The following is a 20,676-nucleotide window of genomic DNA, read 5'->3' as shown; positions in this document are numbered from 1 at the left end:
CATCGGGCAAGGCTCCCGACGCATCGGCACACAAACTCTTTATCGAGGTGTCGGTTTGGTCACGCCGATTACAACTACAAGTAGATACGGATGCGGCAGTTTCTTTGTTGAATGCACAAACTTACTCCGACCTTGGGTCGCCCCCATTGGCGCCAGTTAACCGGTGTCTACGCGGTTATGGTAAACAGTTTATTCCCCTACTGGGTCAATTCACTACCGACATGACTTACAAATCAGTCACTCAGCCTATTACTTTTATTGTTGTCGGTGATGCGAGCTCCGCTAACCTTTTTGGCTTGGATGCCTTTCAAGCTTTCGGTTTTCCTATCACTGACACCATACAATTGGTCTCCGAAGACGTTCCCTATCAATCATTAGAATCTTTGATCTCTGACTTTCCAGATATCTTTGAGGAGGGCCTGGGGCGTGTTTCAGACTTTGAAGCTCACTTAACGTTGAAGGCATCAGCTCGCCCGCGTTATCTACGCGCGAGGCAGATCCCCTTGGCTCTCCACCCTCAGGTAAAAGAAGAGCTAGACCGGCTGACAGCTCTAGGGGTCGTTCTTCCCATTTCTTCTAGTGAGTGGGCTTCGCCCCTCGTTATTGTCAGGAAACCCTTGGGAAAATTACGTCTTTGTGGCGATTTCAAGGCCACCATTAATTCCCAATTGGTGGTGGACACCTATCCTTTGCCTCGTGCTGATGAATTGCTCTCCACCGTGGCGGGAGGCCAATATTTTTCGAAAATCGATCTTTCGGAGGCTTATCATCAGATACCTCTTGATGAGGACTCCAAACGGCTGGCGGTTGTCAACACCCCGTCTGGCCTTTACCAACACCAGTGGTTGGCCTTTGGAATATCCAGTGCCCCGGCGATATTCCAGCGTTATCTTGAGCACGTCACATCGACAACCCCTCATTGTATTAATTACCTGGACGGCATAATTGTCACGGGCTGCAGCACGAAGGAACACTTGCACAACCTTCGCACCCTCTTTCTCAAATTCAGGTTCGTGGGCTTGCGTTGCAACCTGAGTAAGTCAAACTTCTTCCAACCGTCCATTGAGTATGTGGGCTACACAATCTCTCGGCACGGCTTCCAGCCGCTAGGAAGTTTGGTCCAAGGTATCGTCGACCTTCCTCGGCCCGCTTCGCTGAAGGAGTTATAAGCTTTTTTAGGCAAGATTGCCTATTGCCACCAGTTCATTCCCAGGGCTTCCACCATCGCCCGCCCCCTGTACTGCCTTCTGCGCAAGGGTGTTCCTTTTGATTGGTCGCCTGCATTCGAGTGAGCGTTCACCTCGTTGAAGGGCCTCCTCACGTCAGCGCCTTGTTTGGCTACTTTTGGCCCCCATAAGCCGTTGGTCCTGGCTACAGATGCTTCGCAGTATGCGGTGGGGGCGGTCCTGGCCCATCGCAACGCGGATGGTTCCGAGCCGCTACTGGCGTTTGCGTCTAAAACTCTTAGTCCCGCACAGGCCCTTTACTCCCAGGTGGAAAAAGAGGTTTTGGCCATTGTCTACACTGTTACCAAGTTTCACCATTTCTTGTATGGCACGAAGTTTCAGTTAATCACTGACCATAAGCCATTAATATCGTTATTTGGCCCCATCTCTCACATTCTAGATAGGGCGGCCCACAGACTACAGCACTGGGCCTTGTTCCTCTCTAAGTACCATTATGACATTCATTTTCACCCTACCGGACAGCATGCCAATGCAGACACTCTCTCCCGTCTTCCGGTGATCCCGGATCCTAAGTTCGATTGAGAGGAGATTATGTGCTTTCATTTGGATGTGGCGTCCCGCCAAGCGGTTGATGGCTTCCCGATCACTTGTTCTAGAGTCGCCAGGGAAACGACAGCTGACTCGGTTCTCCGGCAAGTAGTTCGCCTCATTCAGCAGGGGTGGTCATCCCGACCTCCAGGCCGGGCCTCAGCCCCTCTTCGTAATTATTTTGTTCTACGAGACCCCCTCTCCTTCTGGAAGGAGTTCTCCTTCTGGCTACCGATGATACAGCTCCTCGCATGGTTGTTCCTGCTAGTTTGCGAAGGGAAGTCCTCACGTTATTACATGAGGGGCACTGGGGTTTTTCCCGTACTAAAACCTTGGCTCGCAGACATGTGTACTGACCCGGTATTGACAGAGAAATTGAGCACTTGGTGGCCGCCTGTTCCCAGTGTGCGAGCCAACAGGCATCTCCCAGGTCAGCATTCTCTTCGTGGCCGCCTGCAACCCAGACATGGGAACTTGTTCACATAGATTTTGCGGGCCCGTTTCTCAATGGCTTTTGGCTCATTGTCATTGATGCTTATTCCTGATTTCCATATGTGGTTCACTGCTCCTCAACCACTTCAGAAGTTGCCATCCGGGCACTAGCAAAAATCTTTTCTGTGGAAGGTCTGCCAGTCACCCTGGTCTCGGACATTGGACCTCAGTTTATTTCGCAGACCTTCCAGGATTTTAGTAGGCGCTTCGGTATTCGGCACGTTTGCTCTCCCCCCTTTCATCCACAATCGAATGGGGTAGCCGAGCGCATGGTGCGCACATTTAAGACGCAGATGAAAAAGTATGTGCACGAATTTTCTGCGGAGGAGGCGTTGACGTTTTTCCTGACGGCATACCGGACCACACCAATGGGAGAACGCAGCCCCACAGAGCTCCTCCACGGGCGCCAACCTAGAACTCTGCTGCACCTCCTCCGGCCCGGTCCTTGAGTCTTCGCAAAACAGAGTACCCAGCTTTCCACCGGGTATGTCGGTCTGGGCACGTGGATTTGGTCACAATCCACGTTGGATACCGGTGGTGGTCCTGCACCGAAATGGCCGCCACTTCTATACCTTGCAGACGGGGGACCGGGAGGTACGTCGTCACCAAAATCAGCTACGTCCATGTTTGGGCACCCACCCTCCGACCCCTCGGGCGTCGGCTTCCCCATTGCCGGCACCTGTGTTGGTTTCTTCGGGGACGCTACCAACCCTCCCCCCTGTGATTCCGCCGCACTGTGATGGCTCTCAGCCTTGGCAGCCTCCAGTAGCTCTAGCACTGGCATCGTCATCGTTAGCGATGCCCCAGCGAGAGCCGGCCCCCCTCGCAGGCCCGGTTTCTCAGGAGGCTGGTTCACCTGTGGTTTTCCCTTCCCCATCGTCCCCGCCACTGGGTCTTGCCCCTCCCGGGCTGGACCAGGATCCAGAGTTCGACGGCCTGTCTCCCATTCTGTCCCGGGCTCCGGTGGTGGGACGACGGGGGCCTCTTCGTGTGGGTCACTTCCAGCTGTATTCGAAGGTTCCGGCTCGAGGGTTGGCAGATCCCCACGACTCCTGCCTTCCGATGGACGTGAAGGTCATCACTCCTGCACGAAGCTCCACCTACCGACGCAGTGAATCACAGTGGCTTCACCCCACAAAGGAGGAGGAGTGCAGTAGCCACCAGAAAGATTGCGGGAGGCGCACATCGGCACAGCGCATCACAGACGGTAGTTGCCGCAAGTAGAGTCTCGTCCACCAGAGGGCACGCGAGAATTCGGCCGCGACCTCTGCCAGCGGAACAACAACGACAACAACTCAGCCAGCACGGGCCGTGCCCGGTCAGTTCACGTCGGGCATGCCTAGGAGACAGTTCCCGGTCTACTGTGAAGTGCGACGGAAAACGTGAACCATGTTACTACAACCTGAGCTCTTGATATTGATACAAGTGGTTCTCTTTTCTCCAAAGGTCTCTTTAATTTTCCTGTAGGCAGTACCTATCTTACCCCTAGTGAGATAAGCCTCTACATCCTTACATTTGTCCTCTAGCCATCCCTGCTTAGCCATTTTGCACTTCCTGTCGATCTCATTTTTTAGACATCTGTATTCCTTTTTGCCTGCTTCATTTACTGCATTTTTGTATTTTCTCCTTTCATCAATTAAATTCAATATTTCTTCTGTTACCCAAGCATTTCTACAAGCCCTCATCTTTTTACCTACTTGATCCTCTGCTATATGTGTTAAATATTGGTAATTTGTTGGTGATAAGAGCATTCTCTCTTGAAACATTTTGTTGATTTGTGTTAAGTATCATTAAAATTGTGGAACTTGACAATTATTATTGATAAAATATAACAATTGCTATATCTTAACTAAAAAATGGTTAACATTAAACTGACAAGTTTTTATTATTATATTAATTTTTTTTGCAAATGTTCATGCAAAACATTGACTTTTGGGAATATGTTGGAAAGATATTTCCAGGTTCAAGTTTTGTGTTAAGCTTTCGGGTGTGCTTGAATAGTTCTTTTAGAGAGAGGCTCAGAAAATGCAAAAGATCTGGGTTTGGTGTGCATTCATTAGGTCAACGGATCAAATCCCAGTTCCAATTTTTCACTGTTTTTCTCTATTTTACTTAAGTCAAATGCTGACAACTCCATTTGAAAGTACATGGCTGATTTCCTTACCCACCTTTCCCTTAACTTGAGCTTGTGATCCATCATTAATGACTTCGTAATTATGGGATGTTAATTGTTAATCTTCCCTTTTTCTATCTTGGTAAAGCACACAGTTTTGATCTTTATGGAAGTTTGATGATACTGTACATCTCACTACCAAGTGAAAGAGTCATCCTCGAAATGAATACAAAGTAATTATATTTTGAATTGAGAAAAGTCACATCCAGTTTTTTTGAAAAGCGTGTAAAATATCAGTTGCAACATAGAACAGAAACAGTTGTGCCTTAAAGAAGTTTCCAGAGTAATAATTTGATAGTGGAAAACCACAATAACAATTATTTTGGTAGGAAATCATAAAACATGACATTTCACTTTGAATTGCCCTCTTAGGAGCTGAGATGCATATTATAGATTATTTTGGCAGGAAATCACAAAACATGACATTTCACTTTGAATTGCCCTCTTAGGAGCTGAGATGCATATTATAGAGAAAATTAGACAGATGATTCACAACTCAAAAAAATATTTCTTGTACTTTGTCTGTCTTCAGACTCTTGTTTCCTTTCCATATTCTGCGTTGTCTTTCTTTACACCTCTTGCAGTATTTCAGAACGAAATAGTTTGTGACTCCAAAAAATGTTCAGAGTTGCTGTTCATTATAAAATCTTTCATTCACAGAATATCCACCCTATTTTGCTTCTTTACCTGGTGTCTTTTTAGTACCCGATACATCTGATTTGTTTGGCTGTTTTGAATATTGGTGGAGTGCCAAGTAAGTGAAGATATAATAGGAAATAATGAGAGTGATCCTCAGAAGCTGTTGATGTGTTGTAGTAACATGAATCTTTCCAAAAAAATAAATTGTGCACATGTGATTTTGTTTAAATGTAAGCGTCTCTTTATAACAGACTCTGATAATGGATGAAGTTCGTTATTTGGACCTTGGGGATCAGACACTTCGCCTTTCGGTAATGGGCAGTATTCTACTTGTGGTTACAAGTGTAGTCAGTGCACTTGTAGGGAACACGAGCTTCAAGACCATGTTGAAGGACCATCTCACTGTACTTTTGGCAGAAGTACACAGCAATCAGTAAGTTTTAAATACCTAAAGGCAAAAATTCTGAAATTAGAATATTGTGTACCATTAATATGATTATGTGTGCAGAATGCAGATGTGAAGTAGAGTAACGGTATCAGAAAATTAGCTAAGGGTTAATTTTTGACCAAATGATTCTGAATTTTACTATCCAGTGATTCATATGAATGAAACATTGCTGGTGAATAATATTATTTAGTCAGAACTGATTTAACTATATTTGTTTACATTTCATACAAATTCATATAGACATTGTGTCTTATGTGTAAGATTTTAGGTATTGAACCAGTCCATTAAGTATACCAAAATTGTTATAGTATAACAACAAAAACAATGAATTTTAGACTAAATAATTTAATTGGATAGACAAAAAATCTTCTCAGTAAGTAGCAGCAGAACATACACATAACAAGATGTTATAGTTAGTCAAGCTATCAGAGCCAGTGGCTCCTTCTTCAGGCAGAAGGGCTGAAGAGGAAGGAAGGGGGGGGGGGGGGGGGGGTTACCAACTGGAATCGGGAGTCATCTGACCAGGCCAGTTTTCCATTCGTCTAAGGTGCAATCGACATAGCCACAAGCCCAGGTGAGGCACTGCAGGCGATGTCGTGTGGTTAGCAAAGGCATACGCGTGGGTCATTGCTGCTGTAGCCCATTAATGCCACATTTCATTGCACTCTCGTAATAGATATGTTCATCATACATCCTACATTGATTTCTGAGTTTATTTGATGCTTTGTTGTTTGTCTGTTTCCAATGACAACTCTGCAAATGCTGCTGTCGGTCAGTGCGTTGTCTTTGGTAGGAGGTAATGGCTGAAATATGATGTTCTCTGGACTTTCTTGACAATGTGGATCTCAAAATATTGTATTCCCTAATGATGTCAGAAATGGAATATCCTATGTTTCCAGTTACAACTACAATTCCGCGTTCAAAGCCTGTTAATTCCCATCATGTGGCCATCACGTCAGAAACCTTTTCACATGAATCACATGAGTACAAAATGACTACTACTTCAATGCAGTGCCCTTTTGTACCTTGTTTACATGATACTACCACCATCTGGACATGTGCATATCGGTATTCCATGACTTTTGTTACCTCATTGTAATTGAGTGAACACTAGAGGGAAAAACGATATGTTCTTTGATAACACTTCCTTAAAAATTGTACATAAAGGTGTGTATTATTCAGCAGGTTTCATTTTCAGTAGGCTTCCAGCAGACCTGGGGGAGGGGGGATTGAGTGATTGTCTTCAAATGTAATTGAAAAGTTTCCTTGTGGCACACTCATTCTGTTCTGTGCAGGAATTCCTCCCAGTAGTTTAGAACATTATGCTATTTATTTTTATACTCCAAACACAATTTTTTGTGTAATTATTTAATTTGTTTTGCTTATAAATTTTCTAATTAGCATTCTGTAAGCTGTATACAGGCATGTTTCATGACCAGGTACCTTTGACCTGCATAGTCCCACAGAAATTGTTAAATAAATACACTTGTAGTTGTGGAATGCACTTGACTCAGTCGATTTCTGGTGCTATTGAATGTTTAATATTCATTGAAGAGAAGGCTTGGACGTTAGTGATTAACTAAAAGATATTTTGGATGCTGTTGTATTCTCTTTAGCCACTTTTATGTCGTCTCATTGTCTCTGTAGAGCTGTACCATGGGAAGCAAGGAGAGGATGTTGGTTGATATCCGGTATCCTTGTCCTATAACATAAACTGCACAAAACTGGATTCTTCATTCATAAACAAAGAGCTACTTAACTTTAGTTTCCACATGCTGTGGCACAAGTTCTTTTCTGTATACTCCACATAGCTTCAATGCTATTGAAGTAGAAGTCCGCTGTAATGTTACTCGCTGTAATGTTACTTGTACTACTTGCCTCTGTGCTAGAGGCTAAGTCTGCAGCTTCGTCTCGGAGACCCACTGGAACTCCACAGCATACAGGCTCAACTAACTGGTGTAACAGGCTCGAATTAACTGGCTAAACTGGCCCTCTGCTCCGCGGCGCGATCCTAGATACTGGCGGCTGAGAGGACAATGGTGGCCGCGTTTCCAAAGAGTCTTATCGTTTGCCTCTGTCGATCCTCTTGTAACCTCTATGCCGCATGGTGTGCTGGTGCCAGCATACACCAGCACATTCCTCTCCTGGCGCTGGATGCTGTGATGGGTGTAGCAAGTGTAGCAGCATCCAATGGCAGCGGCCATGCAGAATCCGGTGATGGTCTGTCTCATGGGTGGGAGTGATAGGAGATGAGAAAGAGTTGCAGCATATGTTCCCATGTGTGGGTGGTGCGAAGCTCGGCCATCTGTTGAGGTGCATACGAACCGTTGGACTGCAGGTGAACTGGAGCACTTGTTCGATGACAGATGCCATTGTGTTCACAAAACTTTTCAAAGTCACATGAAGTGACCTGTGGTCTGTTGTCCGCCACAAGTACTTCTGGCAAACCTTTGTTGCAAAATATTGAGGACAACGGCAAATGATGCTACATGATGTCACAGAAGCCATAAGCACCGCAAATGGGAACTTGCTAAAAGAGTCTACCACTATGAGCCAGCAAGTGTTCCAAAATGGTCCTGCAAAGTCTATGTGCACTCATTGCCATGCGATTTAGTATTAGGCCAAGCTGCAAATGTGTGTGGCAGAGCAGATTGGTTCTACACACATGTGTGACACTGTGCCGTCATCTGTTAGGTGTGTTGGCATCCATGCCCTGCCAAGTACAGTGCCGGCGTGCTAACTTTTTAGTGCAAAAAATTCCCCAATGTCGTTATGGAGCAACCGCAACATATCCTTTTGCAATACTTTGGGAATAAGCACACTGGATTGTCCACTGTCATTTTGAACTAGACCTTGTTGAACTGAAAGGCTATGCTGACATGAAAAATGTTTGCGCACAACTGAGTTTCCGGGTACTGTTCAAGGAACGAGGCCAAGACGTGTGAATATAATGCAACAAAATATTGATGTCTGGGTCTGCTTCTGTGGCCTGTGTAATTTTTATTTAGTTCAAGGGAAAATATTCCAGCAATTCAGAGTCCTGCGCATCGATTTGGCAACAAGATGCGGCAGATGCATCAAAATCAGTCTGTGTCAATTGGAAGGCGAGATAGGGCATCTACTTTACCATGCTTTGCTGTAGGTCTGTACACTGTTTCATACTGATACTGTGAAAGCAACAAAGCCCAGCAGCGCAATTTTTGAGCAGCGTGTGTAGAAACGGGCTTTGACAGTTGAAACAAGGACTGCAAAGGCTTGTAATCTGTCACTAAATAGAACTTGTGATAATACAAATAGTAATGGAATTTTTTCACACCACACATGATAGCGAGAGCCTCTTTTTCTATTTGTGAGTAATTGCACTGTGTTTGAGTTAACAGCTTTGAAGCGAAACCAATTGGTCTGTCTTGTGTACCAATTCTTTGTTAAAGTACAGTGCTGATTCTGTAGGAGGAAATGTCGACTTGCAAAACTACCAGCCTGGCAGGGTCAAAATGCACTAAACATATGTCACTAAATAAAGCATTTTTGAGTTTCTGAAATGTGTCTTGACAATCTTTAGACCACACAAATGGCACATTTTTGTGACGCAAGCAATGCGATGGAGCCGCGATCTGTGCAGCATTTGGTATGAACCGAATGTAGTATGTCATCTTGCCTAGTACTGACTGCAGTTGAGACACATTGCGAGGAATAGGCAGGCAGGTCACAGATTGCAAGCAAATGAGACTGGATGGGGTGCACACACTGACTGTTTATCACGTGACCTAAGTACTGTAGTTCAGTTTGAAAAAATTCACAATATTCGAGATGACACTTGAGTCCTGCTTCTCTGCTTCTGACAACACATAAATTGTCAATGTGTTCCTCTGGTGTACGGCCTGAGACAACAATATCATCAAGGTAGTTTGAACAAAATGGCACTTTTGCAGTCAGCTGTTACAAGTAATGTTCAAAAATGGCGGGTGCAGAAGCATTGCCAAAGCAAAAGCAAATATTCAAACAGCCCTAAGTGTGTACTTACAACAAACACTTTCTGTGGTTCTTCATCCAATGAAATTTGCAAGTGGGCATCACGCAAACCAATCTTAGAAAAGTAACGTCCTGCACCAAGTCTGTCCACGAGTTCCTCAGGGCAAGGTAACAGATAAGTATCAACTACTGTCTATGGGTTGACTGTAGACTTGAAGTCAACACTAATACAAATGTGACCAGAAGGCTTAGGCAACAAAACTAGTATACTTGCCCATTGACTAGCTTGAATGGGAGCAATTACACCATTATCATACAGTTCTTTCAATTCACTGGCTACTTTGCCTCCTAAAGCAATTCAGACGGGGCAGGCTCAAGAAAACATATGCTGTGCATCGTCTTTCAATGTAACATGTGCTACAAAGTTATTAACTTTTCCCATTCCTTTGGAAAATAGTTCAGGAAATTCTTTAAGCAAGCTAGCTTACATTGGCTTTCGGATCACAAGCCGATATGGAAAGAACGTTGTCACAAATGTTAAAGCCACACAAATCAAAGGCATCCAAACTGAAAATGTTCTCACTGTATGTTGGTTTTAACACAGTAAAATTCGCTGTCCTGGTGTGAGATTTTTATGTGGCAAGCAAACTACACTGTTCAAGCACTGGAATTTCGTATCCGTTGTAAGCAGTGAGGTGCTTGCTAGATTTAGAAAGGCCTGGTGAGCCTGACTGTTCATATATGGCATTATTAAGCAAGGTTACTGCGGCACCTGTGTCTAACTGAAAGTTCGCACGACAGCCAGCAATGCATAATGAGACAAATAGTTTGTTTGACTGTCATTGCACAGCACTAGGGTGAGAAGGAGGCACAATCTTAATCTTACTTTTGTCAGAATCTGTTGGAGATGTGGAAAACACAACGTTCACTGCAACACAATGTTCACTGCATGTGCACGAGCCTATTATTTCTGGGAACGGGCAAAATTAGCATTTTTATGCCATTGCAAACAAACTGTTTGGACATGGCCTTTTTTTTTCCACATGTGTAACACGTTGCGTTACATGTTCGGCAGTTCTGTCTTTTATGGCGAGCAAAACATCTAGGGCAAGACTTCACTAAGTGCACAGGTCTGTTTACATGGCTGTCCGCACAGCCGTGTATGCGCTCACTGTTGTGGCTGCTTGGGGCGGTAGTGAGCAAGGGGTGGCTCAACCCGACAAATCAGGGTCTGGTCAAACTTAGTGGCTGCCATAGAACCCGAATCATATTGCTCTAAGATTTGCAGCACTTGAGGGAGTGAAGTATCAGAGTATTTTACGATATGTTCCCATATTCTGCTATCGGTGACACTGAATGTTATAGCATCTTGAATCATGAGATCACTGTAGAAGTTTCCATAACAACACTAAAATTTACACTTCCTAGTCATACCACTGATGGTAAGTCTGTTCTGGCTTTTTCTGCAAATGAAAAAACTGAAAGCTGGCTGCAACTACTTGCACTTAGTCTTAGTACTTGGTTGACGCAGCGATTACTTCAGCATAGCTAAGTTCGTCAGGAGACGCAGTTGAGAATAGTTTTTGTGTTAACCTGAACACTGGGGACCCCACAGTCAAAAGAAAGTATTGTAGTTTCACAGTACCTTGAACACAATGAACTGCACAATGAGGTTGGAACTGTGTCAAGTATTTGTGCCATACCTCTTCTGTGTCGGCAGATTGCCGCAACATAGGTATACTGGGCTGCGGCACTTGTTGAGCACGTCGGTTGATCCGTTGTGCAGCCACCATTGCTTGTTCAGCTAGAAGTTGTTGTACCGTCATCAGCAAGGCAGCAATTTGTTGGTTCTGAAACTGAAAAGCTTGTGTTAAATCTTTCAGATTGGCTGTCTGTGGCTGAGGTGTGTAGGCAGGGGGCGGTGTAACCTTGGTTTACACAAATACATAGTACCAAAAAAAGAATCAAACAAAGCCTCTGAAAAGAGAAATGTAATTAGTTCTGCGGCTCCCCTCCTGGAATACATGCAAGGACACAACAACAAATTTGCAATTAGAAACTCCTGCAGTCTGAAACACAAGAGAAGCAACCAAAATCTGCTTCACTGAAATGTTCTTGTTACCAGTGTTGTATTCTCTTTAGCTGCTTTTATGTTGTCTTATTGTCCATGTAGAGCTGTACCATGGGAAGCAAGGAGATGATGTTGGTTGGTCACCAATATCCTCGTCCTATAACACAAACTGCGCACAGTTAATAACTGGGTTCTTTATTCATTAACAACTTAAGTTTCCCTGTGCTATGGTGTAAGCTCTCTTCTGTTTAGTCCACATAGCCTCAATGCTGTTGAAGTAGAAGCCCACTATTTTCAGTAAAAGAATACTAAGTATTGTCTGTCTGTGCTAGACACTAAGTCTGTGGCTCCGTCTCAGAGTGACCCACTGGAACTCCACAGCGTAGACTCGAACTGTCTGACGTAACATGCTCAAACTAACTGGTTAAACTAACTGACTAAACTGGTCCTCTGGTCTGCGATGGCGAACCGAGATACTGGCGGCTGAGAGGGCGTTGGCGGCACGTTTCCAGTGAGTCTTGTCGATGGCCTCTATCGATACTCTTGTAACCTCTATGCCGCTTGGTGATGCTTTATACTTTTCAGACTGGGTGACATACTGCAGTGCTTAGCACACTTGACTATTCAGAAGGACCAGCAGTCCTCTTCTGGATGTCCAGGTATAGATGTTCAGTGGTTTCTCTGAATTGAAGAAAATATTGGGATGATAGCCTTGAAAACGATACATCCAATTTCATTCCCAAGTGCAAGTTTTTGCTCCATTTCAGTTGATCTTGTCGTAAACAGAACATTGAACACTAGTCTTCCTTGCTTCATTCCTTCACTTTGCGTAACGATTTGTTTGTGAACTCACGTTTGCATTTATTAAATAGTTTCTGTAATTGTATTACCGTGTGATGGAATTTTGAAACTTTATCATTTTACTTGTACGAGGTGCATTCAAGTTCTAAGGCCTCCGATTTTTTTTCTAATTAACTACTCACCCGAAATCGATGAAACTGGCATTACTTCTCGACGTAATCGCCCTGCAGATGTACACATTTTTCACAATGCTGACGCCATGATTCCATGGCAGCGGCGAAGGCTTCTTTAGGAGTCTGTTTTGACCACTGGAAAATCGCTGAGGCAATAGCAGCACGGCTGGTGAATGTGCGGTCACGGAGAGTGTCTTTCATTGTTGGAAAAAGCCAAAAGCCACTAGGAGCCAGGTCAGATGAGTAGGGAGCATGAGGAATCACATCAAAGTTGTTATCACGAAGAAACTGTTGCGTAACGTTTGCTCGATGTGCGGGTGCGTTGTCTTGGTGAAACAGCACACGTGCAGCCCTTCCCGGACGTTTTTGTTGCAGTGCAGGAAGGAATTTGTTCTTCAAAACATTTTCGTAGGATGCACCTGTTACCGTAGTGCCCTTTGGAACGCAATGGGTAAGGATTACGCCCTCGCTGTCCCAGAACATGGACACCATCATTTTTTCAGCATTGGCGGTTACCCGAAATTTTTTGGTGGCGGTGAATCTGTGTGCTTCCATTGAGCTGACTGGAGCTTTGTTTCTGGATTGAAATATGGCATCCACGTCTCATCCATTGTCACAACCGACGAAAAGAAAGTCCCATTCATGCTGTCGTTGCGCGTCAACATTGCTTGGCAACATGCCACACGGGCAGCCATGTGGTCGTCCGTCAGCATTCGTGGCACTCACCTGGATGACACTTTTCGCATTTTCAAGTCGTGATGCAGGACTGTGTGCACAGAACCCACAGAAATGCCAACTCTGGAGGCAATCTGTTCAACAGTCATTCGGCGATCCCCCAAAACAATTCTCTCCACTTTCTCGATCATGTCGTCAGACCGGCTTGTGCGAGCCCGAGGTTGTTTCGGTTTGTTGTCACACGATGTTCTGCCTTCATTAAACTGTCGCACCCACGAACGCACTTTCGACACATCCATAACTCCATCACCACATGTCTCCTTCAACTGTCGATGAATTTCAATTGGTTTCACACCACGCAAATTCAGAAAACAAATGACTGCACGCTGTTCAAGTAAGGAAAACGTCGCCATTTTAAGTATTTAAAACAGTTCTCATTCTCGCCACTGGCGGTAAAATTCCATCTGCCGTACGGTGCTGCCATCTCTGGGACGTATTGACAATGAACGCGGCCTCATTTTAAAACAATGCGCATGTTTCTATCTCTTTCCATGTGGAGAAAAAAAATCGGAGGCTTTAGAACTTGAATGCACCTCGTATATTATTTACTTATTTTCTGATTTTTTTGTAGTGCAAAATAACTTTGTTTATATATAAACAGAAATGTATGTGTCGTGAGGTGCAGTATCTTATTGAGTATGATTCTGTTTGTTCATGGTTGCAGAGTTATTCTCTACCTTTAAGCCCATTTTTAGTTCCCATACAATCATTTCTAATGGCCTATTTCACTAGGGTTTTGTTTCTACGAATCCTACAAGTCTATAAATATGACAATATCTTTATTTCTTTCTGTTATTTCATGTAACTCATAGAGAGACAACCATTTCCTCAAAAACCGAACCTGCAAATGTACGTACAGTACTTGAATCCTATATGAGGCTTCACATATATTGTGAAAGATGAAAAACAATTCAAATTATTGTGTACTACAGCAAATCAACATCATGTGTAACTGGAATACAGACTCACAGTATTTGGAAAAGAAATCATAGCAGTTTGTATAAGATGTTTGTGAATATGGTCTAATGAGTAGGAGAGAAGGTACAGACAGATGATAAAATTTCACAGCCCTGTTACTGGGCCTTGGTTAAGTCGATTTTTATTTCTACTTCTTTTGTAGAATTGAGCATAGTCTTTTGATGTTTTAATCGTACTGATATTCTTTTAACTTGTGGGAATTCTGAAGTTTTTGTTTTTCATTTGTTTTTCTAATGCTTTTAACTTGTAAAAGTTGTGAAAGTTTTTTAATTCATTATTTTAGGGATCTGACAGACGTGATGCCAAATGTATCATTGCAAATAATCAAGGATGTAAATGATTCTTTAGTGGAATGTGGATTTTCTCAGCTGGACGAAACTGCAACTGCATCCCTCACTTCTCAGATTTCCAGTGTTGCATTTCCAGAACATAAAGTGAAACAACTAGTTCGTAAGTGTGCATGTTTTTTATGCATTATTGCTTGAAATTATTGAAATAAAATGTATGCCTGTAAAAGTACTACAAATTTGTGTGCTTTCTCCAAAACTGGCTGTGTTAAGGTGATTGCAAGTGAAACTTCAGTATGGGGAATTTGCCAAAAGAGCAGTAAATTATATGAAGAGTGGAAATGTCAAATATCTAAGTGCCAAATCTCACATTTGTCAGGACACAATTTATCTCTTTTTGTACATGACTTATTTGAAACTAAAAACTTGAGAAGATATTCTGATACCACATAATTTTGCTAAGTGCCATGCCAAGGAGCTGACTGCTTCCAAATGCCAGTAAGAAAGTGTTTTTTTTTTGTTTTTTTTTTTGTAGTGCTGTTAATATTGAAGCTCTTAGTTTTATTTTTGATAATGCAAGTATAGAAATACAGCAGCAAAATTTTAACTAGTGAACTGCAATGAGCAAATACCATTTCTATATATCTTTTAAATTTTTCACAAGAGAAGAACAAAATTAACGTTAACTCTCTAACCCAGTATTGACTTCTGTTTCAATTTTTTGCACGTTCTGTTCTTGGGATCGAGTTACAAAGTTTGAAGTAGAGCTCGTAATGCTGTTGAGGAAGAAATGGCTACATCACCAACAAGTCTTTCTGTCTTGCTGCAGTTGATAAACATTGCTGGTCTACCAGATGAAGTATGGTGTACATCAGCCTTGTTATTTCGTCTTTCAAGTACATTGACATTTTAGTTTCTTCTGTTTCAGAGTAAAAGCTTTTAATATCTATTAGAGATGAATGAGTTTGAGGCACTTTGATCATACTGCATTTGGAGATCTTGAACATCTGCATTGACAACATTTTTAAAATCAAAGCTGTCAGTTGCACAGTTTGAAATTACATGTAACAAAGTTCGTAGCCTTAGCTGACTCAACAATCTTGTGGAACAAAGGCTGTACTTGCTCTTCTTTATTTCTCTAGAACTGCAAAATCTATATTGCAGCTCAAAAAGCTGTTCATGTTCACTAAAAACTTTTGTGTTACATCTGCAAACCGTACCAGGCTAAATGGAGAAAACTGCATCGCAAGGCACTTGGAGCTTGGCACAGCAACCACACACCATCTGTTTGTGAATAGTTGAAACATCTCCTCCTGAATTTGACATTTGGAATAAGTATTGGACATGCAACAGAGTACTGGGAATGCAATAGCACTGACAACACACTTTGTGAAAAAGTGACACTTGGAATGTTTTACATCTTCTCTTCATATGGTCACTTACTTTTGACCATATCTGTGGTTATGATATACTGGACAGAGAAGACATAAAAACTGAGCAACTTCCTCTTAATAAGTAAAAGATGCAAATTAAAATTATTGTCAAAAATGTTGGGGAGTGGGGCATCGTATTTTAAACGGGCTTTAAAAGCTGACATCAGATAATGGATCGCTTTCAAGCTGTGAACTTAATTATAGAACAGAAAATGAATGTGAATTACCACTTTGCCTTGGGATTCATATATTTTGAAAACAAAATCAGTGCTAAGAGTCTTTGTGAAACAAGGCATTAGTAAATTGAGGAATATTATATATAATTGTTGAAATGTGAAACGTGTTGTAGAATTCATCTCGGAAACGAGTAATTTGGAATTGGTAAAGTCTCCAGGTGTGGAGATTCCATATCACCAAAACTATTGTCACCATTTCTAGAGGTTGTTTTCAGGTCATTAAACTGGGAAACTAAAGAAGGAATAACTGTTAATGAAATATGTGAACACTTTCATTTTGCTGATGACTTTGTATTGTTTGACTAAATTGTAGATAAACTTAACAACAAATTAGAAAAATCTGAAAATGTGCGTGGATTCCATAAACTGTGATTGACTGTATGAAACTCATCTCACTTTGTTCATATGAAATCTAGAAAGTGGTACATAGAGGTACTGCAGGTTCGCAACACATTCCTGGACTTCCAAAAGACATTTGAAACAGTCCTACATTCCCATCTAGTGAAGAAAATATGAGCTTAGTGAACATCAGACCAGGCTTATGATTGTATTTATGACTTACCAGCATATAGAACATGCATGTCATTCTTGATAGAAAAGAAACTATCTGTTCTGAAAGTAACATAAGGTTCATCTTAAAAAAGTGTTAGATGATCAGTCCTGTTCATTATTTATACTTATAAAATGATATTTTAGATAATGTCAGGACCTCCACAAAGTCACTTGAGGACATTGTTGTTGTATATTGAAATGTAGAATGCCAGAAAATTTAGCGAAATTGTGGTAGACCTGTAGAGGATATGAGTTTTGCTTGTCAGGTTACTCTGGGACATCGAAAGTTGGGATTAATAGAAGAGAGAGAGAAGATCGATAGAAGAGCAGTATGTGTCCTAATGATTTCATCAAGACTGAGGGCATCGCAGAGTGCTAATGGTAGATGCTACCAAAGAGACGGTGTGTGTCAGAGAGAGATATACTAATAAAATTCTGAAAACACAATAAATTCACAGTATATTAAAAACAAAGATTCCATGACTTACCAAACTGGAAAGCGCTGGTAGACAGACACAATAAAAAACACACACACAGAATTTCAAGCTTTCACAACCAATGGTTGCTTCGTCAGGAAAGAGGGAAGGAGAGGGAAAGATGAAAGGATGTGGGTTTTAAGGGAGAGGGTAAGGAGTCATTCCAATCCCGGGAGCGGAAAGACTTACCTTAGGGGGAAAAAAGGACAAGTATACACTCGCGCACACACACACATATCCATCCACACATATACAGACACAAGCAGACATATTAAAAGGCAAAGAGTTTGGGCAGAGATATCAGTCGAGGCAGAAGTGCAGAGGCAAAGATGTTGTTGAATGACAGGTGAGGTATGAGTGGTGGCAACTTGAAATTAGCGGAGGTTGAGGCCTGGTGAATAACGGGAAGAGAGGATATACTGAAGGGCAGGTTCCCATCTCCGGAGTTCGGATAGGTTGGTGTCAGTGGGAAGTATCCAGATAACCCGGACGGTGTAACACTGCCAAGATGTGCTGGCCATGCACCAAGGCATGTTTAGCCACAAGGTGATCCTCATTACCAACAAACACTGTCTGCCTGTGTCCATTCATGCAAATGGACAGTTTGTTGCTGGTCATTCCCACATAGAAAGCATCACAGTGTAGGCAGGTCAGTTTCGTAAATCACGTGGGTGCTTTCACACGTGGCTCTGCCTTTGATCGTGTACACCTTCTGGGTTACAGGACTGGAGTTGGTGGTGGGAGGGTGCGTGGGACAGGTTTTACACCTGGGGCAGTTACAAGGGTAGGAGCCAGAGGGTAGGAAAGGTGGTTTGGTGATTTCATAGGGATGAACTAAGAGGTTACGAAGGTTAGGTGGACGGCGGAAAGACACTCTTGGTGGAGTGGGGAGGATTTCATGAAGGATGGATCTCATTTCGGGGCAGGATTTGAGGAAGTCGTATCCCTGCTGGAGAGCCACATTCAGAGTCTGATCCAGTCCCTGGAAGTATCCTGTCACAAGTGGGGCACTTTTGGGGTTCTTCTGTGAGAGGTTCTGGGTTTGAGGGTATGAGGAAGTGGCTCTGGTTATTTGCTTCTGTACCAGGCCGGGAGGGTAGTTGCGGGATGCGAAAGCTGTTTTCAGGTTGTTGGTGTAATGGTTCAGGGATTCAGGACTGGAGCAGATTCGTTTGCCACGAAGGCCTAGGCTGTAGGGAAGGGACCGTTTGATATGGAATGGGTGGCAGCTGTCATAATGGAGATACTGTTGCTTGTTGGTGGGTTTGATGTGGACGGATGTGTGAAGCTGGCCATTGGACAGATGGAGGTCAGCATCAAGGAAAGTGGCATGGGATTTGGAGTAGGACCAGGTGAATCTGATGGAACCAAAGGAGTTGAGGTTGGAGAGGAAATTCTGGAGTTCTTCTTCACTGTGAGTCCAGATCATGAAGATGTCATCAATAAATCTGTACCAAACTTCGGGTTGGCAGGCCTGGGTAACCAAGAAGGCTTCCTCTAAGCGACCCATAAAAAGGTTGGCATACGAGGGGGCCATTCTGGTACCCATGGCTGTTCCCTTTAAATGTTGGTATGTCTGGCCTTCAAAAGTGAAGAAGTTGTGAGTCAGGATGAAGCTAGCTAAGGCGATGAGGAAATAGGTTTTAGGTAGGGTGGCAGGTGATCGGCCTGAAAGGAAGTGCTCCATTGCAGCGAGGCCCTGGATGTGTGGGATATTTGTGTATAGGGAAGTGGCATCAATGGTTACAAGGATGGTTTCCGGGGGTAACAGACTGGGTAACGATTCCAAGCATTCGAGAAAGTGGTTGGTGTCTTTGATGAAGGATGGGAGACTGCATGTAATGGGTTGAAGGTGTTGATCACAGTATCTCGTTTATGACTCATGGGATAATTAATAGAACAACTTGTGACAATCATAAGAATGTAATACAGAAAATTTGCAAGCAGATCTGAAAATTAAAATAAGATTAATATATGGCCAACATATTGAAAAGAAAATACACAAATTGAAAAGTTTTGTATTGAGAGCTATTGATGATAGTGGCTGGAGGGGGAGAGAGAGATTGGAGTGGAAAAACAACTTGAATTGTGTCTGGTAAAGTAAGTAGAGTTTCAAAACCGAAACTTCTGAAATGTCTAAAAAGGAAATTGTGCATTCCACATATGTTAATAGTTTTTGCTAATGGCAATGAGACATGCATTTTTAATGTGAAAACCATTCAAAAACTGAGCATAACTTAGTGAGCAATTGCAGATTGTTTGAAATTACTGGAAGAGAGCCTGGGAAGAGACTGGAGTGGGAAATGTAATTAAATCAAAATGGTGACGAGTGTTACAGACAGAAAATGGATGATATGTGGACCAAATAGGTTCTTTGTTGGACACTAGGAGGTATATAAAGGGTGAGACAACAACCTAATGAAAAGTGGGTTAATGATATATGTAGGGCCAACATATTTGGGTGTAGCTAGACGATGATGATGATGATGATGATGATGATGATGATGATGACGACGACAATCCATCCTATATGTATTTACTTTTTTCTTGTTTCTTTGTCAGGCATTTATTTCAGTGCTTGTGGTATACACTGTTACTGATTGATTTATGAGTGTTTGTGTAGTATAAATTTAATTTTTTCCTCTTCTTGTAGTTATATTGTCAAAATGGCATTCTTGTATCACACATCTCTGAATGTTTCAATTTGTCAGTATTCAATTTCTGTTACAGGTTTGCGAATAATGGAGTTCTTAGAACTTACAATAACATCTCCCACAGCAGCACCTGTGCAAGTTCCTCCTGGACTGTCTTTTCTGAAAGCAGAACTCACAACACTAACTGGCCAGTTTCTTCGCCTGGTATCACATAATCGTGCAGTTTATGGTGAATACTATAGTGAAATTATAGCAGATGCTGTGAAATCTGCAAAAGCATCACCTTAGCTACTTACACTTTCATTTTGAGAAACATTGTTAACTCTCATTGAAACTCTTTTTAATTGTAACTGGAATCCAACTGAGTATTCCATGACAGATTCCTCCATTTATTTAAACAATGGTGTATGATCAGGTTTCATACAGACCATTTTTCACAATATGAAAAGGGAATACAGATGTTAATTTCTTTCTTAAAAATAAATAAATAAAGTATTTATTGTATAACTTAACTACTACGATTTGTAAGTTATCCATATTTTCAATGAAATACATGTGTATTAATTAACAATTTAACTAATTTTATTTGAAATATGTCTATTTATTTATCTCTCTCTCTCTCTCTCTCTCTCTCTCTCTCTCTCTCTCTCTCTCTCTCTGACACACACACATTTCTGTCATGCATTCCTGAGTCCTATTTGCAATATGTTCCCTAAGCTTATTTTAGAATGAATCCACTCAAAAAACAAAACAGTAAAATACAGTTACATTTGAAATTGCT

General features: G+C 42.4%; 1 protein-coding gene across 3 annotated transcripts in view; it reads left to right on the top strand.

Moving 5' to 3' along the window:
• LOC124622245 (T-complex protein 11-like protein 1) overlaps positions 1-20,400 on the top strand; it is a 126,843-nt gene extending 106,443 nt beyond the window's left edge. For 2 of the 3 annotated variants that reach the window (XM_047147900.1, XM_047147901.1), the window contains exons 10-12: positions 5,331-5,512; positions 14,541-14,707; positions 19,972-20,399. In XM_047147900.1, coding sequence (XP_047003856.1) covers positions 5,331-5,512; positions 14,541-14,707; positions 19,972-20,183 — 561 coding nt within the window. In that variant the 3' untranslated portion in view covers positions 20,184-20,399. Of the gene's footprint in view, positions 1-5,330; positions 5,513-14,540; positions 14,708-19,971 lie in introns of all 3 variants that reach the window. The other variant, XM_047147902.1, reaches the window with a different exon arrangement.
• Positions 20,401-20,676: the final 276 nt, after the last annotated feature.

The sequence above is a fragment of the Schistocerca americana genome, chromosome 7 (assembly GCF_021461395.2).
Source record: "Schistocerca americana isolate TAMUIC-IGC-003095 chromosome 7, iqSchAmer2.1, whole genome shotgun sequence".
NCBI classification, from domain to species: domain Eukaryota; kingdom Metazoa; phylum Arthropoda; class Insecta; order Orthoptera; family Acrididae; genus Schistocerca; species Schistocerca americana.
The sequence above is the reverse complement of the archived record's forward strand: the minus strand, read 5'-3'. Positions and strand labels throughout refer to the sequence as shown.